Source organism: Capra hircus, unplaced genomic scaffold (assembly GCF_001704415.2).
Source record: "Capra hircus breed San Clemente unplaced genomic scaffold, ASM170441v1, whole genome shotgun sequence".
Classification (NCBI taxonomy): Eukaryota; Metazoa; Chordata; class Mammalia; order Artiodactyla; family Bovidae; genus Capra; species Capra hircus.
In genome coordinates this window covers 2501-28013 of record NW_017189796.1, presented here as the reverse complement: position 1 = coordinate 28013, position 25513 = coordinate 2501, and the positions used below count along the sequence as shown (strand labels likewise).

Here is a 25513-nt window from a genome sequence, read left to right as displayed (position 1 = left end):
GGGAGCCCGGGGGCCGCAGTCGGGGAGGGACAGCCGCTCGGGGCTCGGGCTCACCCGGGCCAGTGGCTCAGTGTGGTGACTCAGGGAGCGTGTCTGCAGCGTCTCAGCGACCTCTGTGACTAGCCCGGCGTGCAGACCCAGCAGGCACCTCCTCTTTTCAGACAGTCTCACCCGGGCCCAGGGACAGGCGACTGTCTCCGGCAGCAGCTGGGCGCCCGTCTGGCATGGACGTTGACTGCAAGCCAGCCTTCCTTACAAACCACTACCTCCAAAGGCGTCCCCAGCGCGACTTCCCGCAGCGTGACGCGGCCACGGAGAGACGGGGATGCGGGCGGTGAGTGAGGACGGGCTCCGGGTTTTCCGGGGTTTGCAGCCGACGGCGTCCCGCGCGCCCCGTGGGGGTGCCTGTGTTGGCCTTGTCACCCAGCCCCGCCTGCGCTCACGACTGCCGGGCGTGGCCCTGGGTGTGCACCCTCCTCCTCCTCCCGGCCGGCCTGTTTCTGTTTATCTGGTGTTTGTGGAGGGTCGCCCCGTGCTGGCGGCCGCCCCGGAGGGCCCCCGGCTGTGCTCGGACGGGGCCTCTCCCACTGGAACCTCGCCTCTCTGGGCCTTGCCTTCTTGTGATATTGGGTGACAGCTACGCTCTGAGCTGGCCTTTGTTCCAGGGTTTATGGGGCTCGTAAACCCTCTCCGGTGTGTAAATGCCTGTGGTCTGGTGGGGATGGAGCCCAGCTTACACGCCTGCTGCGTAGTCAGTCAGGTTTCTGACACCGTATGAAACGGTTACCCACCCCTTTGGGATTGGCTTGTGCTGCCCCTGGATCATGTGTTAAACTCCCGCAGTTTGCTTTCTCTTTGAAAAAAGGGCTTTCGGAAGACAAACCATATGATCTCCAGATGCTCTTCAGAAAATCTGTTTTTTTAAAAAATATAACTTCATATTCTTTTCCATCTTAAACTCAGTTAGCTTTTAAATTTTGTTCTGGTTGCAAATATATTACCTAGAACGAGCTGTGTCGTGCAGTTCACCGTACGGAAACCACGTTGCAGGTGCTGTGGAGGTCACCGAGGCGGCCCTTGTCAGAGACATCCTGTACGTCTTCCAGGGCATAGACGGCAGGAACATCAAGATGAGCAGCGCTGACAACTGTTACAAAGTGGAGGGAAAGGTACGGTGCCCTGACCCGCTGCAGCCCTCACGAGTCAGGGTGACTGTCCCCAGGGCCAGGCGGGAGCCGCTGGTCTGGGAGGTGCTGCTCGTTGGCGCGGGTGGTCTGCAGGCGAGGTCCTGGCCCCCGTACCGGCTCGTCCTCCGTGCTCACCTCCTCCCTCGTGTGGTGCCGGTGCCAGGCTTACCTGCCGGACCGCTGTCCTGGCATCTGTGCTCTGACACAGGCCCCACGTGAGGCGCTCCTGCCCAGTTTTGCTTCCTCGGGAGCCTGCCTTTCTCACAGTCCTTGTTGCTGACGATCTGTCCTTCTGCGTCTCTTGGCTGAGGCTCAGGCAGCTGGCCTCACAGATGGCCCTTGCCACGCCGGGCCCTCCTGGGGGTGGCGGCCCTCCCGCCTGACGCGTGTCTGCGCCTGTGTCCCGGGCCTCACTGTCCTCATGTCAGGGTGGTGTGTTGGTGATCTTTAAGTTTCTCATGTTGAAGCCTGAGAATCACAAACATAAAAGTGAAAGTGGTTGGGAAAAAGTAATAAAATTCAAGCGTTAAAAGCAGCTTTTTAACTGTGGACGTGTTTGCTTTTTAGGCAAACCTGAACAGATCCTTGCGGGATACGGCTATGAGACTGGCCGAGCTGGGGTGGCTTCACAACAAGATCAGAAAGTACACAGACCAGAGGAGCCTGGACCGCTCGTTTGGGCTTGTCGGCCAGGTGTGTGCTTCGGTAGCGAGACGCCTCAGGAAGCGCTTCATCTCCTTAGAACCTCACGTGAAAGTCATCCTGAGGCGGGTCCTTTTTACATGAAGCAGGTTTGATACGATGCACTTTGTCAGCCACGGTCCTCTCAAGAAAATAGAAAGCACAGTAAATATTGACACAGGTGATCGACCAGGAAACTTCTAATGTTTTACGAATATTTAGGAAAGCTGACCTGTCCGAGTCACTTTACGTATTTTAATGACTTTGCTTTGACCTAAATTCTCTCAGTTAAACTTTGTTTAATTGAAGGATAATTGGTTTACAGTGTCGTGTTTTAAGTATATATCAAAGTGATTCGGTTATGCGTGTGTATATGTTAAGTTGCTTCTGTCGTGTCCGACTCAGCGTGACCCCACGGACTGTAGCCCACCAGGCTCCTCTGTCCATGGGATTTTGCAGGCAGGAGTACTGGAGTGGGTTGCCATTCCCCCCTTCAGGGGGTCTTCCCAACTTTGCTGTTCACCTGAAGCTGACATGGCATTGTACATCAACGGTACTTCCATGAACCAGAGTAAGAGGCATGTAGCTAAAAATACAGCATCAGTGTGTGGAGGGAGGAAACGCCCTGCAGGTTATGAGCACGGCGCTGCATCTCCGCTGTGCTCCTGCAAAGCCTGTGCTGAGACGGCCCCTGACACCGTTGAGTCCGTGTGTTGAGGTGGTTCACCTGCACGAGCTCCGTGGACAGAAGCAGGCGCGTCTCAGGGCCGTCCTACGCAGCTGGGTAGACCTGTCCTGAGTGCAGCAACCACGACCTGCCTCTCTTTCCACAGAGCTTCTGCGCGGCCTTGCACCAGGAGCTCAAGGAGTACTACCGGCTGCTCTCCGTCCTGCACTCCCAGGTAAGCCCTTGCTTTTATTTCACCACGATCTGAAATGTCGCAGAATTCCACTCTCCAGAATCCCTACGTTTCCTCCCACATTAATTTTAAGGTGTGATGGTCCTGGTGGAAGGGTTGGGCCCCTGTAGAGCTGTGGTGTGTCCTGGAGTCAGCTTGCGGCTCGCTTTCAGGGTCCTGTCGGCCTGAGGCAGACCTCCTGTATCTTGAAGGAGCTGTCCTCTCCCAGAGGCCCTCTGTCTCGTTTACGTGAGGATCACCCCTTCCCCGGGACTTGACGTGGGTTAAGACGTGGGTTAGGGCTCCTGGGTGGCTGTACTCAGCCGTTCTTTTGTTCCCGTTTTTCAGCTGCAGCTGGAGGACGATCAGGGTGTGAATTTGGGCTTCGAGAGCAGCTTGACACTCCGGCGCCTCCTGGTGTGGACCTATGACCCCAAGATAAGACTGAAGACCCTGGCGGCCCTGGTGGACCACTGCCAAGGTCATTCTGTGCGGCTTCGAGGCAGCTGTAGGGAGGGTCACTGAGGCCTGCCTCTGTGTCTGCCCTGTATGCACGGCAGCCGGAAGGGTGCTGCCAAAGACAGGTGGATAGACTTGGACTTCCAGGGGCAGAGCCCGTGGGCCAGGGTTTACGCTCGTGGCGCTCAGGACCTCCCTGAGATGAAGTAGGCGTGGGGGTGTGGTCCCCTGAGGCCTCTTGTGCTCCGGAGCCCCGTCGGAGCTGCCCTTACTCTGCGGCCTCTCCTCGGCCTCCCGCGCCCCCCCTTGGCCCCAGGCCTGGCTCAGCAGCCATGTTGCACGCCCCCATGCGTGCCTGGGTCTCAGCGCGCGTGCTCTCCTGGCCAGGGGCCCCTTGCCTTTTCCTCCTCGCTTTGTCTCTGCGCCTCGGCCTCAGCGTTTGTGTTCACTGTGGCTTCTGTGTCCCCAGGAAGGAAGGGAGGCGAGCTGGCCTCGGCCGTCCACGCCTACACCAAGACAGGGGACCCATCCATGCGGTCCCTGGTGCAGCACATCCTCAGCCTGGTGTCACACCCCGTCCTGAGCTTCCTGTACCGCTGGATCTACGACGGTGAGCTGGAGGACGCGCATCACGAGGTGAGGCGGCCCGCGGCGTCTTCTCAGAGCAGCGGGGCGCCGGGCGCACCCCGGGGTGAGGCGGCCCGCGGCGTCTTAGAGCAGCGGGGCTCTGGGTGCACCCATGGGCTGGGCCTGCGGTATCTCAAAGCAGCGAGGCGCAGGGCACACCCATGGGCCGGGCTTGCAGGCATCTCTTTGGAGCAGTGAGGCACCAGGCGCACCCATGGGGCTCCGGGCGCACCCTGAGGTGAGGCAGACCTGCGGTGTTTCCTTGGAGCAGCAAGGTGCCAGGCGTACCCAGGCCAGGCTTGCAGGCATCTCCTTGGAGCAGCAGGGTGCTGGGCGCACCCGTGGGCCAGCCTGTCCTCCCAACCCCGGGTCGAGCAGAGCCGTGTGTGAGGGTGGGAAATGGTTCTCCCCGTGACTCAGGAGCCTGGGCCGGGTCCCTGCTCCTCAGCACGCTGGCGGCAGCACTGGGGCCTGGGTGTCCTCGTCCTGCTCTGTCCTGGAGGCGCCCATTGTGTGTTCTGATGCCGTCACGGTTACTGGTTAGCTGAGCCAGGTCATCTGTATGTGTATTTGTATCCTACACATTGAAACATACTTAGTTCTGCTAGAAAGCAACGTGTTTGTCCGAAAGTCACTGTTACAGTCATCCCATGAAACTGCAGGCTTCTGACCAGAAGTAGAGAGGGCCCGCCGCTCGGCCTTGACTCTGCGTTATGTTAGTAAAGAAGGGGATCAAGTGGGAGTTGTGGCTTTTAACACACAGTAAGCGGCTAAGAAACGCGCGGATTCTAGAATAAACTTGGCCGTGACCTTGGCAAAGCTCAGGGGTTGGCAGGTAGGCCTGGGCGGAGTGGCAGTGGGAGGTCCTGGCCCTTGTGGCTGGGTTCTTGGGTTCACCTCGGTTCTCGTGGGTGAAACTGCATGTGAACAATGGAAGTAGACAGGACCGCACTGCCCCGTCCCTGGTGTGAGCGCACGCGGGGCCCCGTGCCTGTGCCCTGGGCGCCCCATCCCCTGGTGTGAGCGCACGCGGGCCCCGTGCGTGTGCTCCGGGCACCCCGTCCCTGGTGTGAGCGCACGCGGGGCCCCGTGCCTGTGCCCTGGGCGCCCTGTCCCTGGTGTGAGCCCCCGTGCCTGTGCCCTGGGCGCCCCGTCCCTGGTGTGAGCGCACGCAGGGCCCCGTGCCTGTGCCCTGGGCGCCCCATCCCCTGGTGTGAGCCCCCGTGCCTGTGCCCTGGGCGCCCCATCCCCTGGTGTGAGCCCCCGTGCCTGTGCCCTGGGCGCCCCGTCCCTGGTGTGAGCGCACGCAGGGCCCCGTGCCTGTGCCCTGGGCGCCCCATCCCCTGGTGTGAGCCCCCGTGCCTGTGCCCTGGGCGCCCCGTCCCTGGTGTGAGCCCCCGTGCATGTGCCCTGGGCGCCCCGTCCCTGGTGTGAGCGCACGCGGGCCCCGTGCGTGTGCTCTGGGGGCCCTGCAGCCCCTGTGGCGTGGCTCTGGCGTGGACTCGGCGTTCTACCCGGTGACTCTGTCTGAGCAGATGGTGCTCTTGTAGGTGTGCGTCTCCACCGCATTGATGAGGTGGCCGTGCCTTCATGGGCCTCCATGTGTGTCTAGCAGCTTCTCTGAAGTCAGTCCTGGAGAGGGGCTGGCTTGGCGGCGGAAGGGGCTGCACCTGCAGCTTTGAGTTTGTCTCCTGCGCTGGGGGACTGTCCCCCGCCCACCCTGCACCCCCTTGGCTTATCCCTCCCTTCTGTGCGTCTCACGTGACTCACCCTGAGCAGGACTGTTTTCCATCTGACCCTGGCCCCGGGCTCATGGTGTGGGCCTCCCAGGCAGCTCTCTTGAACACCGTGTTTCCCTGCTGTTGGGACCCTTCCCTCTCCTCCTGCTGCTGCAGAGTGAGGCCCAGCGTCCCACCTTGGCTGCCTCTGGGTGGGACTGACCTACACCCTAGGGTCGAGTTTTCACTCCTTTTCCCTGAAAGAAAAAACCCAGGTGACCCCTGAGCTTTGCTACTTCTGCAGCAGCATTACAACTGCCTCTGGGTCCGCTAGTTGGGCAAGACTAGAGCCCTGAAGGGACCTTCTGAAATGGGCATTTCTCCAGAGGAGACGCACAGATGGCCCACAGGGGTGCTCAGCATCACTAATGGTTAGAGACACGCAAACCGGGGCCGCAGGGAGGCACTACGGCACGTCACGCCTGTCAGGTTGGCCGTCAGGAAACGGCCGATGTTGGCGAGCCTGCAGGAAAGGGGACTGTTGCTGGTGGCGGGCGCCGGGGGCCAGCGTGAGGAATTCCGCCCGTGGCGGTGGCGGGCGCTGGCGCAGCCCCTGTGGAGACAGCACAGAGCTTTCTCAGCAAACGCCGCCTCCTGGGCTTTCACCCATCGAACAGAAGCGCCCATTTGGAAAGAGGTGCGGGCTGGTGTTAGCAGCATCGTTACTGCCGGCTGCTGAAGTGTGGAAGCAGCTGAAGTGTCCCGTCAGCAGGGGCACGAGGAGAGAAGATGCGGTGTGTCCGCAGTGGATACTACTCGGCCAGGGAGGAGTGGGGCTCCGCCATTTTCAGCAACATGGATGGACTTGGAGGGACGTTATGCTGAGTGAAAGAAGACAGAGAAAGGCAAGCGCCGCGTGAGTCAGCCCTTAGCCGTGGGGTCTGGAGATACGGCCGACTCGTGAGCGTGACGGGAAGGGAGCTCACTTGGATGCAGAGAGTAGGATGGAGCTTACAGAATAAAAGCGCGAGTCTGTTAGGACCGTGACTGGAGAAGGAGAGTGTCCTCGGTGCAGAAGCAGAGGAGCTGGAAGCAGCGGTGACTCAGCTTCCTCCTTCGCGTCCCGCGTCGTTTCTGCCGTCAGCCATCAGGCTGGTCCCCGGGTTGGTGAGGCTGAGGAAGCGGACCGGGGAGCTTCTGAGCACGGTGGTTCTCAGGACAGAGCCGCCCCGAGAAGGTCACTCCGCGTGGGACTGCTGGGTGGGCCGGTGCTGGCCGTGCCCAGGTCAGGAGCTGGCCACGCCCGGCCTCTGAGCTGTGTGCCGCAGGCAAGGTGCCTGTGCTCCACACCCAGGCCCCTGCAGGGCTGGGGCAGACACCCTGGCGGCGGAGACGCAGTTGTTTGACACAGGAGGGCGGGAAAACTCTTGAGTCGGCTTGAGTTGAAAATGGAGCCGGGCTCAGAGGTCTGGGAAGAGTCCCTGTGGGTTAGCACTGCCCGCACCCACCCTCCAGGTGGAGAGCAGATGCTGTGATTGAAGGACCATCTCGTGTCTTAGGGAAAAAGCCTGTCTCAGCACCCACCTTTTGTTACAGGAAATGGGGAATGCGTGATTGCGTTTAGGGAGAGCTGTCCGAGACGCCCTTTGACACAAGCGCTGCTGTGAGCGGCAGCTCTCCTGCCTCTGGAGGCCAGCGTTGCCGGCTTCCTGCTGTGCGGTCGGTGCACACTCTGCCGGAAGCGTCACGTTGTCCGTCTTCCCGCCTCCTCACTTGCAGTTCTTCGTGGCGTCGGACCCGACCGTGAAGACGGACCGGCTGTGGCATGACAAATACACGCTGCGCACGTCCATGATCCCGTCCTTCATGACGATGGGCCAGTGCCGGAAGGTGGGCTCCTGCGGCTCGGGCCCCAGCGCGCGCCTGCCTGCGCGGGGGCAGGGCCGGTCTGCGGTGGGACGCGCCTCATGGCCTCGTAGGGTCTGCGTTCTTGAGGTGGAGTGTGTGTTAGTTGGCTGCACCAACGTGTATTTGCATGTGTCTGTTAATAGTTTTTCCAGGTCCTGAAATTCCCCTGGCGCTATCCCCAGTGTTGCTGCTGGTTTTGAGTCAGTGGAATAACCTGTGGCTTTTGAACGTCTGTAGAGCTTGGATGTGCGATCGTTGTAGTTCTGGGTGACGGTGACTCCCGGCTGTCTCCTCCTTCAGGTCCTTCTGATAGGAAAGTCGATAAACTTTCTGCACCAGGTGTGCCACGACCAGACGCCCCCTGCGAAGGTGATCGCCGTGGCCAGGTCTGCGGAGCCCCTGCAGGACGGTACGCGGGCGACGCTGGCAGGGCGCCTGCTGCTCCACGTGGGGGCCTCTCCTTGCCTGCGCACGCGTCGTCGGGGTTTTTCAGTAGAAATCCAGTGTTGAGATGTGGTTTTGGGTTACATGGGTGCAAACCCGCATTAAGAAGCTGCTTGTGTGAATCAGCTCCGGGTACTGCTCCTCCTCCATCTGAAGCTGGGGACTCGGCCCCTCTGGGCCCCGTGTGCTGCCCCCATCTGCCCTGGATGCTGTCTGGCCTCCCTGAAGCCTGTGATGCCCTGATGTGGCTGCATGCTGGCGGCGCCTAGCCGTCATGCCTGTAACACGTGCCATCTCGGGCTTATCCTCAAGACCATCACCCCTGACCCGCCCCATGCCCTCTGAACCACTGTTTCAGTGCGGCCTGGAGTTGGCTCCATTGTGGAAGGGCTGTGACCTTTAAATCTGTGATGTAGTAAGCAGTCCCCTCTGGGCTTCTCCAGGTGGGAACACAGGTGTCTGCTCCATGTCCAGCGTTGGCAGTGTTGTGGGGTCCCAGCTGGGGATGCTGGTGGCCCCGGCGGCTCCTGTGGCCTGTCTTGGAGCCATGGGTGGGCGTGGGCCGATGTGTGTGCGTGAGGAGCCACGGGGGGCGTGGGCCGACGCGTGTGCCTGGGAGCCTCTCCTTCCTCCTCCGTGAAACGCGATTATGTGTGTGTGCTTTCCCTTTTGTTCTTCACAGCTGCAGATTTATTCACAGATTTGGAAAATGCGTTTCAGGGGAAAATTGATGCAGCTTATTTTGAGACCAGCAAGTACCTCCTGGACGTCCTGAACAGGAAGTACAGCCTGCTGGACCACATGCAGGCCGTGCGCCGGTACCTGCTGCTCGGCCAGGGGGACTTCATCCGGCACCTGATGGACCTGCTCAAGTAAGGCGGCGCCGGGCGCTCCCATGCGTGTGCGGGGGTTCAGCAAGGCCAGGGGTCTGGCAGTTGTTGTTTAAAAGAGCGAGTGGCATTAGAGGAAATTTGTTGACCTCGCGTAGAGCCGTGGGAGGATAAAGCCTTGCCACGCCAGTCCCACTAGCTCTGTTTGCCTCGTTTGCGGAGGCTCGTGTGCCTGTGAGTACAGGCCCCGACGGATGTGTAAGGGGTGTGTGCCCTGCTCTATTGGCTTAGCTTTGGGTGAAAGTTGTCTGTAGGGCAAATGGGAGCAAGCATGAGTGTGTGGGGGGAGCAGGTGGGAGGAGCAGGTGTGGGGGCGTGGGCGGGGACACGGGCCTTTCTGACCCTTTAGGGCCACGTTACAGACCTCGTCCTCTGGGTGACTCACCTGTGTTTGCCTTCTGCTTGGTTTTAATAATTGGAGCATCTCATCCTTGGTATCAAACAAAAGCTTCATTTCTTCTCAAAAGTGCATTTCCAGTTTCTAATTTAAAAGGAGGCGCCATCCCTGGCCAGCTTGCCTCGGCACCTGAGCGACGCTGGCGTTGTTGGTCTCCTCAGCCTCTCCTGCCGACATCCTGCGGCCTGAAGGCTGCGGGGCAGTTTGTGCGCACCGCTGGGGAGGGTGGGCTTGGCCAGAGAGCTGTTAGCGTGGTGTGTGGGGCCGCAGCTGCCGCTCGTCCTCAGGGTCTGCTGGCGGTGCGGCTCTGGGTGTCCCACGCCCCGTTGCTCTGGTTTAGCCGAGGCCTGTCCTCCACGGGGATCTGCAGGCGGTGCCAGGGCTCACGCTGCCCCAGGGCCAGGCTGGAGTGAGGAGCTGTGCTTCCTAACACGTGACCTGGTTCAGTGTTTTAGGAATCAAAACTCTCAAGACCAGTTTTAAGCTGAATCGAAATTAATTTTTAAAGGAATGTCTTACTCCCCCAGTGCCCGACGGAATCTCACTCGCCGTTGATTCTGTGAAACTTCTGCTCCCGGGTTGTGTCGTTTCCATCTGTGTTTTTATAATTTGAGCTCTGTGATTTTAAGTTTCTCCAGAGATTATTGTGAATTCAAGTAATGTCCTCTTTTACTTTTATACGAATCTGTGAAGACCAGAGCTTGCCCGTCCAGCTACGACTCTGTACCAGCACAACTTGACTGGAATTCTGGAGACCGCCGTCAGAGCCACCAACGCCCAGTTTGACAGCCCGGAGATCCTCAGGCGACTGGACGTGAGGCTGCTGGAGGTGCCGACTCTGGGCCCCGAGCGGGGCTGTGGGCAGTGCCTCGTGGGGCTTGGGGCCCTGCTGTCAAGGCCGCTCTGGTCTGGGGGTGGTCTGGAGGGGGCGGTGAGTCTGAGGCGGACGTGCCCTTCATCCCTGCACGTGATGCCCGGCGCCGTGTGGACAGAGCTGCGCGTCTCTGCTCGCGCACGGCTGGCGCTCCACACGCTGAGTGGGTTTAGAAGCGGCTTCGTTTACTGTTCTCCTTGGGGTGTGGCCGCGTGAGGGCCGGAGGCCCTGCAGTGTGTGTGCTCTCCCGCAGGTCTCTCCGGGGGACACCGGCTGGGATGTGTTCAGCCTGGACTACCACGTGGACGGCCCCATCGCCACTGTAAGGCCCGCGGGCAGCTTCACAGCTACTGCGTCTGACAGCCTCTCTTGGAAGTGATCGCTTGGCACCAAGACATACCCGCTGAATGAGCACTCAAGCCAGGGGCGTGCGTGTGTGTGTATGTGTGAGGCAGTCACTGAGTGCTAAGTGCTTTAACATTGCAACAGTTGTTAAAGTGCCATTTGTCCCACCGTAGGGTTGGCAGGCACTTGGTAGGTGGGTTGTTTGTTGTGTTCCGCTGTTCTCAGACTGGATCGACTAATTTAGGATCATCTGAAGTGAACTGCGAAGCGTGCTGTGGGGGAGTCGTATTTTCGCTCCTCGGGTAGCGTTTGGTGTTCATTACTCGTTTAAATGGCTGAGGGCATAGCTGTCCTGCTGTGTGTAGCGCTTTCACTGTGTTTAGACAGTTTCACTGTTGGCTTGAATGGGAGTGACCAGCAGGGCTCTCTCCTGCCTCTGTAGTTAGACACCCTCGTCACGCCCAGTCTGTCTTACTGAGACTCGGGAGGATGTCCTTGACCGAGATCCCTCTGGCCTTGCTTGTCGCTTTCCCTCTGAAGTATTGAAGATGGACCCCCGTTTCTTCTCATTCTCGGGAGCTCCCGTGTTGAGGCGCCGCGTCCCCGGCTCTGCAGCAGCTCCCTGGTGGCCTCTGTGGGCGCCGTCCTGGCCAGCCTGCCTGTCCCCAGCGGCCCGGCCCAGCCCGGTGGACTGTCGGCGCCAAGGCCGGGCTCCCCCGCGGCTGCCAGCTCTGCCATCCATCTGCTCCGAGGTGGCAGCTGCCGGGGCAGGTTTTTACACACAGATTCCCTGATCAAAGCTACCGTGTTTTCAATACATAGCTGCCCTCAAGCTTTATTTTTGGTCGTATGCAAATTAGTTTTTTCCCCATTAACGTATATCTTAAACAGTTCTAGTAATTTTAGGGTACAAAACCGGATATTTTAACAAGTTGTTGGAAACTGTCATATCATCTACCATGTTAATATTGTATACTGATGTGTTTTTTTTGTAGTATAAATGATACCATAGCAAAGCCAGCTGCCTCGATTATTTCACAAAATGTGTCTGGAATAATAGCTGAACTGAACTTGGTCTGCATATATGGTTACTTAATTATTGTAGTATCGAGGTTGTATGCTGTGGACTTCGCATAAACGATCGACTGTGCAGTGTTCTGTCTTCAGAATTTTAGATTTTTAAAAGCTCAAGTAGAGTTAGGAAAAGAAGTTAGCATCGTAGATTTATTTGAAAAGAAATTTGGGATAGAGCCTACCTGTGGCTAGTAGGTGTCAGTGTCCATGCCATCTCCAGTGGGTAGGTGGTGCGATGAGAGAGTCTGGGTTGGAAGGATGAGGGGTCTCGGCATTGGTTGGTGGAGGTCCGCCAGGGACTTGCAGGGAAGTGGCCGCTGTCCGTCCGGCCTTTGCCCTCCAGCCCTCGGGTGGGCGTTCGTCTTGGGTTGCTGCGTGCTCAGCCAATGTCTGTCACACGGAACTTGTGGTCATCAGGCCAGGCCGTTGAGTATGCTCTGGCACACTAGTGGTCAGTGAGGCTGTTAACATGAGGAGGCTTTCCTAAAATGGACTGTGTGCGTGCTTACCTACTGCTTAGAAGGTGTGAGAGCTGGTTCTGTGTGCTCTAGCTTCTTGTTTTGGGAGCGCACAGGAGACGCAGCCTGCCCGGGAGGGTGCATGGGCCTGGCTTCTTGTTTTGGGAGCACACAGGAGACGCAGCCCTGCCCGGGAGGGTGCATGGGCCTGGCTTCTTGTTTTGGGAGCGCACAGGAGACGCAGCCCTGCCCGGGAGGGTGCATGGGCCTGGCCTCTTGTTTTGGGAGCGCACGGGAGACGCAGCCTGCCCGGGAGGGCGTGCGTGTCCTGCGCCCCGTCAGCCTGCTTTGCTCTCTGCAGGTGTTCACTCGAGAGTGCATGAGCCACTACCTGCGCGTGTTCAACTTCCTGTGGCGGGCCAAGCGGATGGAGTACATCCTCACGGACATCCGGAAGGGCCACATGTGCAACGCCAAGCTCCTGAGAAACCTGCCAGGTAGCCGCCCGCCCACGGCGTCCGCAGCCCAACGCGGAGGTCCCTAAAGAAATTGAGAAGTGTGCCAGTGGGTTTGTCTTTTGTGAAGAGGCTCGTTTGTAATATCGCTATCTTGACTTCAGTGCAAATCAGGAAAAACAAATTGAGTCGTTAGCTTTTTCTTAGGCCATGAAGTTTCTTATAGTGAAGAATCATATAGTGTTCATACGTGTTTAAAAAAATATTAAGGAAAGAAAGCCGTTTAGTAAATCACCAGCTCATTTAAAATTCACTTATTAGTGTTTTAATTAAAGTCTATCTGGAAATTGCTTTATATACTGATTTGGATCTAACCAGAACATGAAAAGATTTTATAATTTTTACAATGAAAAGCTGTAATAAAACTTTCATGTCAGATAGTTAAGTTTATTTTAATTTTATAAATATTGAATGACTTCAGTTGTAAATTTGAAGTCTTTGTATTGAAAGGGATTTGATCAGAACCTTCGAGAAAGTATTTCCACCAGTTATGTCACCAGAAGAACAAGCAGTCATACCCTTAGTCCTCTGGTGGTGGAAGCAAGTTCTGTAAAGGGGCCCATGTGGGCTCTGCCTGTTCACCAGGCGGAGGCCCCCGAGTTCAGGTCAGGGGCAGCCCCGAGGCTGGGGCTGGCAGGCACCGAGCCCTGTCTGATTGTGCAGAGTCGAGGGCTTGCTGGGCGCCCTCGCTGCCCGTATCCCCGGGACCCAGCCGGTGGCCCGTGGTGCCCTTGTGGTCCTGGCCCAGCTTTCTCTGGGCTCATTTCCAAGAAGGTGGGTAGTGGGGCCCCTGAAGTAGCTGGGGCGGAGGCCAGAGGGGACATGTCCCGTTAGATCCTGCCGTGGTTGTGGACGGTAAGTGCCTTCAGCGTCCACCTTCTAGTGGCCGTGCGCTGCTTCACCTGTGGGACCTTCGGGAGGAGCATCACTGCGTGTTCCTGGCCCGTCCCACCTTCCCTCTGCCCTGCCCTACTCCCTATGGGCCCAGGGTTCCCATCCTCCCCGTTGCCTGAGGTGGGTCCGTTCAGTGTGGTGGATGGACTCTGTCATTATTTCAGTCTTCTAAATAAGCAACTGTGATGTTTATAGACGTGGGGAGATCTGAGCTCTGTAGCAGCTGAGCGTGTTAGCTGGTTGTGGTGCATTTTCTCACGGGGGTATCAGCAGTGTCTGTGTGAACTGGCTTCTCTCTTACTTTGCCTAATCATCAGTGAGTTTACTCCTTGGAGATAACTACACACTTCTTTGATCAATTTTCTGTGTAATTTTAACATAATTCTATTATGTTGTGTTCAGTTTCAGCTTCTTTCACTGAACCTTTTCGCTTGTCATTAAAACTTCCTGTAAAACACTTTTGATAGCATGATATTGCCTCATGTGGACATATTTTATCTTTTCTCTTTGGTTAGTAGTTTTTTTACCTATTCTCCACTAGTATAAATAATGCCGTGTTTTATAAATACGTATTTACGTGCCTCTGAATGTTTCTCTAGCATAGGTGAATTGGAAGTGGAATTGCTGGGGTAACAGGTACGACTCTTGCTCTTACTTTATACTTACTAACGTTTATATTTGTTAGTATTTCCACTTTAACTCTCTTGGTGCGTACTGTCAGGTTGCTTTCTAGGAAAGCTGTACCAGTCCGTTCACATCCCCGTAAACACAGCTCTCACTGGCCGAAAGCTGTCTGTGCTGCTGGTTGGGGTTTTTTTGGGAGGGGGTGCTAACACTGGATATTAAATTGTTCAGACTGTCAGTTTGATAGGTGAACATTGAGGTTCATTTATTTACTTTTATTGTTTGTTATTCTAAGTTTTTTTTGGCTGTGCCCCAGAGCATACGAGATCTTGGTTCTGACCAGGAATGGAGCCTGTGCCCCCTGCCGTGGGCGTGCAGAGCCCTACCACTGAGGGTTCCCGTCGCATCTCCCTTCCAGGGAGGACCCTGGAAGCTCACTTCCTTCCCTTTAAGCTTTAAAATCGCCTTTGCCTGCAGAGCCTCTTCATGTGTCATTGGTGTTTCCTTTCCCAGCAAGTTGCCCTTTTTGCCCTTGATTCTGTTGGGGTACAGGGTTCTTACTTTTAACTTAACTTATAGGACAGTATTTTCCTTGTTAATGGCCAGGCAGCTTGATGAGCAGAGATCCATTGGGTGGTTTGTCTTGTTAACACAGGAGGTTTAGAAACATCCTTCCCACTGTAAACCTGAGGCAGAAATATGGGAAGACTCACAAAATGCCCCTGTAAACGGCGTGTGAGCCCTTCACACCTGAGCCTGCCTGGCCACCTGCACAGTGTCAGTGATGACCGTCCTAGGTGTCCTTTCAGGAATGTTTGTCAAGGTCAGCTGTTTAGAATAAATAGTTAGGCCTGAAAATGATTTGCTTAGGAAAAGAGTTTTTGATAATGGTCTGCCTACATGATTAAATCCATTTATATATATTTAACTGGACAAAAGACAACGTTGATCTGAAATGGTTTAAAGAGGTTTTTTTCCTTTGAAAAGAAATGGTAATTCTTCCATTAGATTCAGTGAATCTCAAAACTGTTGCTGTTAGTGGCAGCTGGGTCTCTGTTTCAGATAAGCTGGAGCCAGGCTGTTAGTGGCAGCTGGGTCTATGCTTCAGATAAGCTGGAGCCAGGTGAGACGGACGTGCAGTCCAGGGTCGCTGGTGGTGAGCTTCCTGTGTTCTTCCTAACAGCTTTTGTGTCAGGGGTCTGGGGGAAGCGCAGGGAGGCCCCCTCCTCAAAGAGTAGTGTTCAGATAGCCCCTTTTTGGTCCTTGTTGGAGATAAAACTGAGCAGGGAGGAGTGGTTGGCTCCCCGTCACCTCGGGACTGTTTTCCTTTCCTGGCGATGAATATGGCAGCCGTCCCTCTCACACTTGGAGTGGTCCAGGCTCGTGGGACGGTGCCGCTAAGGCCGGTGGGCCTTCTTCGCTGTGAGCGTCCCTTTGTGTCTCGTTTCTGTCCCTGTGGATGAGTAGGTCGTCCTCATCTGTTTGCCAGCTTCAAAGCCAGGCGGTTAGTCCTCTGCCCAGCGGGGCTGTGGCCTCGGCTGGTTCCTGGTCTCCTGCCTCAGTGCCGCACCCGGGCGCCGGGCCGGCCATCAGGAAGGGGTCTGTGCAGCGCTCCAGGGCCCCAGTGGACGGTGGATGTCAGATGGGTCTGCTGGAGGCCTGGCCCTGATCGGAGGCCCCGGAGCCGGGGGAGACCTGAGGCCTCACCAGTGTCCTCTGACTCCAGAGACGAGCCGTGAGGGTCGTGGGTGAGGTTACTTTCAAGCACTGCTGCGTCCGCTGCAGCTCCAAGCGGGAGGAGGCGATTCTGAATTTGTGAATACCTGGTTTTAGGGTATTTTTGTATTTTCAACAACTCTCAACGCTGTTTCCGGTGCTTCTCCAGTTGGCAGAAGCGTCCGGTGCAGATGCTCAGAGGCCAGCCGAGGCGGGAGGGGTCAAGCCCTTGAGAGCTGGTGTGTCTAAAGCCAGCCCTGAAGTTCTTCCTGCAGCCGTGAGGGGGCAGTAGAGAATCACTCGCGGTCTGACGCCTCGGTCAACGGAGGGGAGGTGGCCCCTCCTGGTGTCTGTGCAGCTCTCTGCTGCCCACTCGCTCCAGCGGGAGGGGTGCTTGCTTGCGTCCTTACTGGACCTCAGGGTGAAGGTTGCTTTGCTCTTGGGACTTTTAGAATTATGTGCGTATTTGTGGATCAGTTGTGAAAACAGAAGTACTTATGTTTTAACTGTGCTTTAAACGTATTCCCACGGCACTGGGTAAAGAGACTCAGGGCTGCTTCAGGTGTGAGTTGTATTTCTCAGAGTGAAGGGCCAGCTGACAGCTTGTGAGGCCAGCGGCCTCGCGCCTCAGCTTCTCCCCGGTCAGGAGTTGCTGTGGCCCGCAGAGCCCCTGCGTGTGGCCTGGCCTCGGCTTGAGGGGAGTGTTAGGCGCGCAGCGCGCAGTTTTCACCCTGCTCGTGGGTCTCGCGGGGTCGCTCCTCTCTGAGGAGGGGTGCAGACGGGTCCTCCCGGAGCCGCAGCTGTGGTGAGCGGGCTGTCTGGGCAGCTCAGCACAGGCCGGGAGCAGCCCCACTGGTGTGCCGGGGCACGTCTCCTTGTCAGGGTCCCTCCCGTGCCAGTCCCTGGTGGGGCCTTGGGGACAGTGGTGTCTCGTAATGGTCCAGCGGAGTCCCTGAATAAGTGAAAACTCCAAACAGACAGCGGCTGCTCCCTGGTGACCCTCCAGCCTTTCGCTGGTTTTGTAAAGAACAGGAGTGGAGTCTGGACTCTGCCCATCCCCTCCAAGTTCACGTTCCTCCTGGGTGACAAGGTCATATTCCTTAAGGGGATGTCATTTTTTGTCTCCAAATAGCTAGGGAATAGTGAAAGTCTCACACACTGTAGGCAGACCGAGTTAACTGTAAAGAAACCATAAAGTTGATCTTATTCAAGATACTGCGTTATTATAAAATGACTTTTTCTTTAATTTTGAAACTCGGTTACGCTCTGTGCTTTGCATTTCTTGTCAGTCCCTCGTGTTCCGTGGGAGTATTGCTCAGTTGGGCGGCCCTGTCTGTCTGCGCTCGGAGGCTGGCTCGGGAAGGCTGGCGGCCGTGGGGCCGAGCGGCAGAGCCGGCGCTGCAGGAAGACCGCTCTGCCCCGAGGCCTGCCCGGAGTCTGACAGCCGCCCGCTCTCTTGCAGAGTTCTCCGGGGTGCTGCACCACTGCCACATCCTGGCCTCCGAGATGGTCCACTTCATCCACCAGATGCAGTATTACATCACCTTTGAGGTGGGCCCCGCCCCGCGGCCCCGCCCCGCGGCCCCGCCCCGCGGCCCCGCCCCGCGGCCCCGCCCCGCGGCCCCGCCCCGCGGCCCCGCCCCGCGGCCCCGCCCCGCGGCCCGCCCCGCGGCCCCGCCCCGCGGCCCCGCCCCGCGGCGCGGTGTCCCTGGGCCAGGCCGGGCCGCGCCACCTGCTCCCTCGGGCCTGGGTGTCGGTTCCAGGTGCTCGAGCGCTCCTGGGACGACTCCCCTGGGCCTGGGTGTCGGTTCCAGGTGCTCGAGCGCTCCTGGGACGACTCCCCTGGGCCTGGGTGTCGGTTCCAGGTGCTCGAGCGCTCCTGGGACGACTCCCCTGGGCCTGGGTGTCGGTTCCAGGTGCTCGAGCGCTCCTGGGACGACTCCCCTGGGCCTGGGTGTCGGTTCCAGGTGCTCGAGTGCTCCTGGGACGAGCTGTGGAACCAGGTGCAGCAGGCGCAGGACCTAGACCACATCATCGCTGCACACGAGGCCTTCCTGGGCACCGTCATCTCCCGCTGCCTGCTGGACGCCGACTCCAGGGTAAGGTGGCCGGACGGGCCTGTCACGGCGCTGGTGGATGTGTCTGCTGGGGCAGTGGGGCTGAGGCAGGAGCGGGCGTGAGGCAGGGAGAGAGTGCTGTGACCGCCCACCTCCTGGGCGGGGGAGCTGTCCTGACAGATGGGGACCTCTGACAGCCACACAGCCCCAGGCAGCTCGGGAATGAGCGTTCAGGGCTTGCCCCTCCATCGGGGGCGCAGGTGGAAGCCTGACCTCGGGCCCTGGCTGGAGTCAGGACAGGCCATCTGTCAGGATAACCCCTTGTTGCTGACTGTCCCTCCTGCAGGCCCTGCTCTGAACGTTGTGTCTTATGTGTGCTGAGGCTTCTGGGAGCTTTGATTTTATTAAAAAATCTGGGGAAATAAGCAACACTTTGCTTTCACTTGAGATAAATGTGAAGTAGGAAGTAGAATTTCAAGTGCATCTTTGAAGTTTAACTATGTGACTTCAGTGGCATGTCAGGCTTACTGAGGGCCGCTCCCCACTAAACCTGTGCTCACCTCGGGGGCCCTTTTGGGGAGCATGATGTTTGCAGGGCCTTTCCTTCCAGCTGAGTTTTTGAGTCTGCTGGTTAGCTGTCTGTGACTGGGCAAAGATACTTTGAATTAAGCAGACGTACTGGCACACTTGTTCAAAACTGCCCTTCCCTTCCTGGTGCGAAGGCTGGTAGACCGCTTTCTAAAAATCCTCGCAGAATCTGTACGTTTTTTAAAGAATTTTCTCTCATATCCTGTGGGTCTGGTTTTGGCATGTGTCACCAAAAAAAAATAAAATGATGCTTTCCCGTCTCTTTCTGGCCCTCAGAGTGGCTGCACTGCAGACTCGGCTCTGGGCTCCAGGGGTTGGGTGGCACGTGGGGGCTCTCGAGGTCGTGGCGGGGCCAGGAGGTGGGGTGGGCGGGGCTGGCTCTGGCTGCTCCCGTCACTGTGGAGGCTCGGGGACTGGTGTGGATGAATGAGAACAGCTAAGAGCCCCTGAGAGTCAGAGTCGATGTCTGGGTTTACAGTGGTTTTTTGCTAATGGTCAGTGTATTATTTGAAAGGCGTAGTGATTACTACGCATGTTGAGGGCTCTGTTCATAAGAGAAAAGGCTGTTCTCTCTCTCCAGGCCCTTCTCAACCAGCTGAGAGCCGTCTTCGACCAGATCATTGAGCTTCAGAGCACGCAGGATGCCATCTGCAGGGCCGCCCTGGAGGAACTGCAGAGACGCCTGCAGTTTGAGGACAAGAAGCAGCAGCGGGAAGCGGAGGTGTGGTTTGGGGGCGGCTGGCGTGTTGGTTCAGGTGGTGAGCAGTTGCTGTGGAAACTGCAAGCCCGCAGGGGCTCTGCTGCGGCCGCCTTGTGCCCCACTGGGCCCTGAGTGAGCTGGGTGGTCACCGTCACCCAGCTTAAAAACGAATGCAGGCCAAGTGCACGGGAAACTCGGGTCTCCGGCCAGTGTCCCTCAGGGAGTGTCCTGACGCCCGGCTGCGTCGGCGTCTCCGCTGGGCGATGCCTGACTGCGCGCACTCATCTGGAGCGGGTGGACGCAGGTGTGTACACGGGAACTGGACCTCTGCCCTTTGGCTGTTTGGCGACCTCCACGAAGTCTCTAGTTGACAACCTTGAGGTGCACATGCCGAATGAGCTTGGGTCTTGGCGGGGTCCCTAGTATTGGGCGTAGTCTGTAGAGGCTTTGGCTTTTTCGAGGTGCTTGTTCTCGGGGTGGTGACAGATGGCTCTTCAGCCGCCACAGTTCGGTTCTGTGTTGAGTGTTTCCTTGTCTGTGTCAGTGGGGGTGTGACTTGGAAGAATCCAGCGTGTCTGGCACGTTGTCTTCCGTGTATGTGGAGACAGGTGTTTCAGGGCCGTCCCCTCACGGTTCTGACGCACTGGGTCATGGACGTGTGGCTGGGAAGTCACCCTGCTGCTGCACCGTGGGGAAGAGGCCAGGAGCCTGCTCTGAAGCCGAGGTGTGCACAGGTGTGCACAGGTGTGTGTGTGTTGGGGGGGAGTGGTCAGAGAGCAAAGAGCAGGGTGGGCTCCTGCTGGCACGAGACACACAGAAGGCTCCTGTATGTGTCCCCAACATGTGTTCACCCCATTTGCGTTGCCAGGAGCAGGGTTTGTGGCTGAGACATCAGAGCTGGCGACACCCGCAGGGCCTCCTGGGCAGGGCAGCCTGGAGGCTCTCGCCCGTCTCAGGCTTCCTGCCTTTGCTGACGTGCCCTGCCGGAGCCCTGTTTCCTGATTCACAAAGTGGGAGTGAGGATAAATACACACACTCCCCGGGGCGCCCGTTCTCACATGCTCATCCGTGTCAGCTGCTGGGCAGGCAGGCAGTGTTGGGGAAGCCAGCCGTGCTGACTCCCAGACCGCCCCGGCCTGGAGAGCCTGCCCTTTCCCGGGAGCCGTGAGCCTGCGCTCTGGGCCAGGCCGCTCTGCAGACGGCACCCACTGTACGCGCCAGCGCCTTGCGGAGCAGACCTGCATAGTGAGGCGGCTTGTTCAGTGTGTTGTGTCCAGACGGCAGGAGCCGGCAGAGCTGAAACTGTGCCTGAGGAGTGATTAACATTCAGGAGGCCGTGACCCAAGAAGCCGCCGTCAGACCTGAGGCCTGCACATGGGGCCCTGTGCGGGGGCCCGGAGAGCTGTTTTCTGCTCTCTCCCAGCTTCCTGCAGCACCCGCGGATGTGGTCAGGTGTCTGGGACACATACAGGACCCTTCTGTGTGTCTCGTGTTTGGAAGTCTTGTTTTCCAGCAGGAACCCACCCCTCTCTTTGCTCTCTGACCCCCACCCCCCGACACACGTACCTGTGCACACGTGTGCATGCCACGGTCTTACAGCGGGCGTCCCGGACTCTCCCCCATGGTGTAGCAGCAGGGCGATTTCCCGGCTGCGTGTCCTTTACCACGCGTGTCAGAACCGCGAGGAGACAGCCCTGAAACAGCTCCCCCACCCACGTCTACCTCAGCCTGCGTGCGTCTTCGTTCGGAGTCTGACCTCTGGTTCTCCTGACTCAGGGCCAGTGGGGCGTGACGGCAGCAGAGGAGGAGCAAGAGAGCCAGAGGGTCCGGGAGTTCCGGGAGTCCATCCCGAAGATGTGCTCCCAGCTGCGCATTCTGACCCATTTTTACCAGGTGCGTGTCCAGACCTCATGCCGTCCCCTGCAAGGAACACGTGCTGTCGAGGGGCGGACAGGCCTCCCTCAGTCAGTGCAGCCTCGTCTCTGCGGCTCAGACGGGTCGGAACTCCCAGACGCGTCCCCCGAGTGGAGGAGGATCTGTGGTGTGAGCGGGGGCCCCTCTAGCGACTCGGCCCTGGCCCTGGGCCCTGAGGCCCTGGTTCCCAGCGCGCGTCTGCTCCTTAAGCTCTTGAGTGTCCCCTGGCGGGGCTTCCTGACTCTGTGTGCTTTCTAGGCACGTGGAAAGTGAGCAGGCTTTCCTGCTCGGAATTAAGACAGGTGCCCTCTCCGTGCTTGCTTTGCTGCTTCACCGACTCCTGTAGAGCTTAAGGGCCAGAAGGGACGTCTGTTGGCTAGTCCTTTCCCGTGAAGCTGCTGTTGTGAATTCCATCGACGGTGTGACCCCTGGTCCCGGGACCCTGCCAGGGTGGGAGCTGCTGGAAACCCCCGCGGGGCTCCACGGCGGGGGCTCCGACGGCACCTGAGCGAGCGCCTCCCCCTCTGCTTCCGCAGGGTGTAGTGCAGCAGTTCCTGGTGCTGCTGACGACCAGCCCCGACGAGAGCCTGCGCTTCCTGAGCTTCAGGCTGGACTTCAACGAGCACTACCGGGCGCGGGAGCCGCGGCTGCGTGTGTCCCTGGGCGCCCGGGGCCGGCGCAGCTCCCACACCTGAGGCCCAGCGCGGGGGGCCGCCATGGGAACGTTCCCGGGGCCTCCGGGACGGCCGGCTTGGCCAGAGGCAGGGCGTGCTTCTAGGCAGCGGAGCTGACCGTGTTTGTGACGTCACTAAGTTAAACAGGCTGGCTTGCACTATCCGAATTTATTTTTTAAAGTCTTCATATGTAAAGATACCATACTTAGAGGCTTCTTAAGCCCTCCACAATATAATTTATATTCGTCACTTTTTAAAAGATCACACTTTCTTTTAGAGAAAATTCAGGCGATGGATATTCATCAGTTAAGATGGTAACGTCATTGCTATTTTTTTAACATCCTCTTTAGAGGCAATTCTTGTTAATATAACCAAATTAAATTGAAGTTTAATGTCCCTACTAAGGAAACAGAGAGAGCGTTTTATTTTGGTTTTTAGTGTAAAATACTAATCTCTCTAAGGGCCTTTCTATCAGCGTGTTCACACGTTTATCCTTTTTTTCTCTTCTTTCAAAGTTTACATTTTTGTATCTCATTTACTCTCAGACACCTTGGGAAACAGTGTAGAAAAGGGCAGAGTCCTGATGCCTCAATTCTCTGGACATCAGCTGAAGCACCGTGTAAATGTGGATGCCTGAAAAGCTAACGAGGTACTTTATTTTCAGGATTCTGATAAGCATCGGAAAGAAATTGTCTTGAATAATGAAGATTCCCTTTTCCTTGCCTATTTTTTCATTGTAAATATTTATATACTGTGCCCAGATGTTGGGGGGACATTTTTTGTAAAAATGTCATATCAAGTCACATAAATCCGCCTTTATTATGTTGCGTAAGTGAAAACTTAGACAATTAAAAGCAATTATCTTTCAGACGTGTTGGCTCTTTCTCGATTCGTCTGAGGACAGTTCAGTCTCTGGGCTCCAGGGCCGGGGGTCAGCAGGGTCTGCGCTTCAGCACGGGAATCACGGTCTGTGAAGCCAGGAAACAAGCCGTGTGTGCCCCTCGGGCTTGGGTGAGTGAGGGCCCCTGCGCCGGGCAGGGTGAGGGAAGATCGGTGTTCTGATAGCCACACTGGCTCCTCTGGGCGCAGGGTCCCGCAGGACAGGGGGCACTAGGGGCCCCGGCTGCCCAGAGGCAGACCCAGGGTGAGGGGCAGAGCTCCCTAGGATACGCGCTTACTTTCGGTTTAGAAATTCGTGTGGCAGAGCTGGGAAGCAGGTTCTCCAGCGCACAGCTCCCCAGAGGGGCCACTGTGCGCTGCTAGACGGACTGCCCAGAGCCCGAGGGGCTTGGAGCCTGCCTCTGCTCTGTCCTGAGCGTCTCCCAGAGATGAGTCCTTGGCAGAAAGCACGCTCGCATGCCGCTCTGCGTCTAGAGAGCTGTCAAGCAGTCAGGCCGACCTGTGGGCTGAGGAGGAGCTTCCCGGGGCCGGGGCGAGGGCCATGGGGCGGGGCCAAGTGGAGGCTCTCACACCTCAGGACAGGCTGTGGGTCTGGGCCCTGAGGGTCAGGCAGCCTGTCACCCAGCAGGGTCTCACCCAGAAGAGTGGTGTTGAGTGGGGGCTCCACCTGGGGCGGGGGAGGGGAGAGCCCACTGTGAGTGAGCTGTCTGGAGGCAGGAGCCCCCTGTGGCCCCAGGAGGTCACTGCGTCCACCAGAAAGTGATCACTGCTCTCAGCTTCCAGGTCGTCACGGGGGATAGCCTGCATGGGGCCAGTGCGCAGTCCTTGGCCAGGGGCCCTGCGCTGAGTGGACAGGGGCCCCCGGCCCCTGCCACCACCCAGGGGGGCCAGTTGCTGAGGCCGAAGCCCCAAGGCTGGGCTCCTGCTGGATGACTGGCTGCTCATCCTGGGGGGCGAGTGCCCTGTCCCCCGGGCCTGGTCCCCAGCAGACTCCATTGTGGGCGACTCCCTGTCTCTGGGGAGGATGTGTCCTCCAGGCTGGACTCGGACAGGAGGGCACAGCCCATGGAAAACCCCACTTGCAGGGAAAAGAGTCTTGGGTTGAATAGCGACGGTCACACAGACTGGGTCACAGGGCGCCAGGTCCACATGAGGGCGAGAGGGGCGGAAACCACGGCCGCCACAGGGTGGGGGGGGGTGGTTGCCCTGGGGGCGTCTCCACTGCTGTGTGTTCTGAGGGGACCCAGGTGCAGCAGGTGCCGTGCCGGGGTCACCTGGCGCTGGGCCCCGGGCCTCGGGGTCAGACCCCGCGCCTGCTTGGAGTGGGCACCGCAGGGGGTGCACGGCTGCAGCCTCCTCATGCCCCGCCCCGCCCTGTGGACCCAGGGAGCAGGGCCGTGAGCACACGGGGATTTCTGCCTCCAGAGAATTGAGTCAAATGGTACGAGTGATGATGGATATTGTTCTGAGGCCGTGTTTCCAGGTGTCTCTTCAGGAAGAGAACTGCGTTACTCTGCTTTTCTCCCGGTTTAAGGTTTTAATAAAAATGCAAGGAGGGAAAGTCTCATAGCAACTTGCCTGGAGCCCAGCTTCGTGCTGCTGACAGCAGCTTCCACCTGGTGTCCTCCCAGGGGTTCACCAGCTCCACCACTAACCTCACCCCTGCCCCCACCCCTGAGGGTCCCCAGAGGGCGCGACAGCCTGCGTCTGCCTCGCGGGGATGCCGGCCAGCCGCCTCCGTCAGGCCTCCCCTCCCTACCAGAGTGCAGACCAGCCTTGAGGGGGACCCGCCCTACTCCAGGCATCCCCTGCGGCCGTCGCGGCTTCCATATTACCCGGGTATCTGGAGACGCCCCTGTGGGCACAGGGCTGGTCCCACGGGTGGTTCGTTGCCCCACGGGGGCCGGGCCTGGCCCCTGCTGGTTCCTGTCTGGGCAGCTGCACCCCTGTGACCCAGGCCTTCTGGACCTGGTCTGACAGGTGTGGGCAGCCGGTGCCTACCTCTCGCCCTCCTCTGGCGCTGAGTCTCGCTTGGGGTGAAACTTGGACAAGAGTTTCCATGGAGGCCCTGACCTCCCGGGCACACCGGGCTGCCGGTGGTGGCCCTCACATCTCCATCCCCCCCTCCTGGCCGCCACGCAGACCTTGCTTCCCTCTGGTTCAGGATTTCTGTGGTGGGGACGACGTCTGCGTGTTGACCCAGGCTGGAGCAGTAGAGTGAGTGATCAGATTAGTAAATGACAAGCTGTTCCATTCCAGGTGGTCCTGCCTTCTTCCCCGGGTCCCCCTCCCTTAGAGGTTCTTGTCCTCTCTTTAGCTCAACAAAGACAGTGCAGGCTGCCCTGGTAATTGTGTAGCAGAGGTCTCTGCAGACACACTGGCTTAGCTGCGGAGAGGTTGACTTTCAGCTGCACACAGCGCCTTTTCAGCGGAATGGGATCCAATGGAAAGACGTCCATGGAGGGTTCGCAGACAGGAGCACAGCACAGTACCCTGGCCGGCCGTGGTGGGGGCAGCGGGGGTCAGACGGAGGTGCTGCTGCCCAGATCCTCTCGCACCCCTGACCGTGTTCCTCCATGTTCACACGCTCGTTTCGTAAAACCTGCACGGAGCCCCACTTTGCGTTTCCCCAGCCTGGCAAACGTGGCAACGCAACAGCATTGTGTGTGTGTCTGTGTGAATGTGTGTGTGGAGTGTGTGCGTGCGTGTGTGTGTGTGTTTATGTGAATGTGTGTGTGTGGAGTGTGTGCGTGTGTGTCTGTGAATGTGTGGAGTGTGCGTGTGTGTGTATGTGTGTGTTTATGTGAATGTGTGTGTGTGGAGTGTGCGTGCGTGTGTGTGTGTGTATGTGAATGTGTGTGTGTCTGAATGTGTGGAGTGTGTGCGTGCGTGTGTGTATGTGTGTGTTTATGTGAATGTATGTGTGGAGTGCGTGCGTGTGTGTGTGTATGTGAATGTGTGTGTGTGTGG

At 58.0% G+C, this 25513-nt stretch overlaps 1 protein-coding gene across 2 annotated transcripts in view; it reads left to right on the top strand.

Annotated features, from left to right (window-relative positions):
- Positions 1-22513, top strand: part of TUBGCP3 (tubulin gamma complex associated protein 3) — a 33889-nt gene extending 11376 nt beyond the window's left edge. The window contains exons 6-22 of one of the 2 annotated variants that reach the window (XM_018044755.1): positions 162-334; positions 1051-1169; positions 1755-1880; positions 2702-2770; positions 3116-3248; positions 3696-3862; positions 7351-7461; positions 7780-7888; positions 8606-8795; positions 9904-10039; positions 10338-10406; positions 12323-12458; positions 17173-17261; positions 17678-17809; positions 18936-19076; positions 20832-20948; positions 21506-22513. In XM_018044755.1, coding sequence (XP_017900244.1) covers positions 162-334; positions 1051-1169; positions 1755-1880; positions 2702-2770; positions 3116-3248; positions 3696-3862; positions 7351-7461; positions 7780-7888; positions 8606-8795; positions 9904-10039; positions 10338-10406; positions 12323-12458; positions 17173-17261; positions 17678-17809; positions 18936-19076; positions 20832-20948; positions 21506-21664 — 2176 coding nt within the window. In that variant the 3' untranslated portion in view covers positions 21665-22513. Of the gene's footprint in view, positions 1-161; positions 335-1005; positions 1170-1754; positions 1881-2701; positions 2771-3115; positions 3249-3695; positions 3863-7350; positions 7462-7779; positions 7889-8605; positions 8796-9903; positions 10040-10337; positions 10407-12322; positions 12459-17172; positions 17262-17677; positions 17810-18935; positions 19077-20831; positions 20949-21505 lie in introns of both variants that reach the window. The other variant, XM_018044754.1, reaches the window with a different exon arrangement.
- The last annotated feature ends 3000 nt before the right edge of the window (positions 22514-25513 follow it).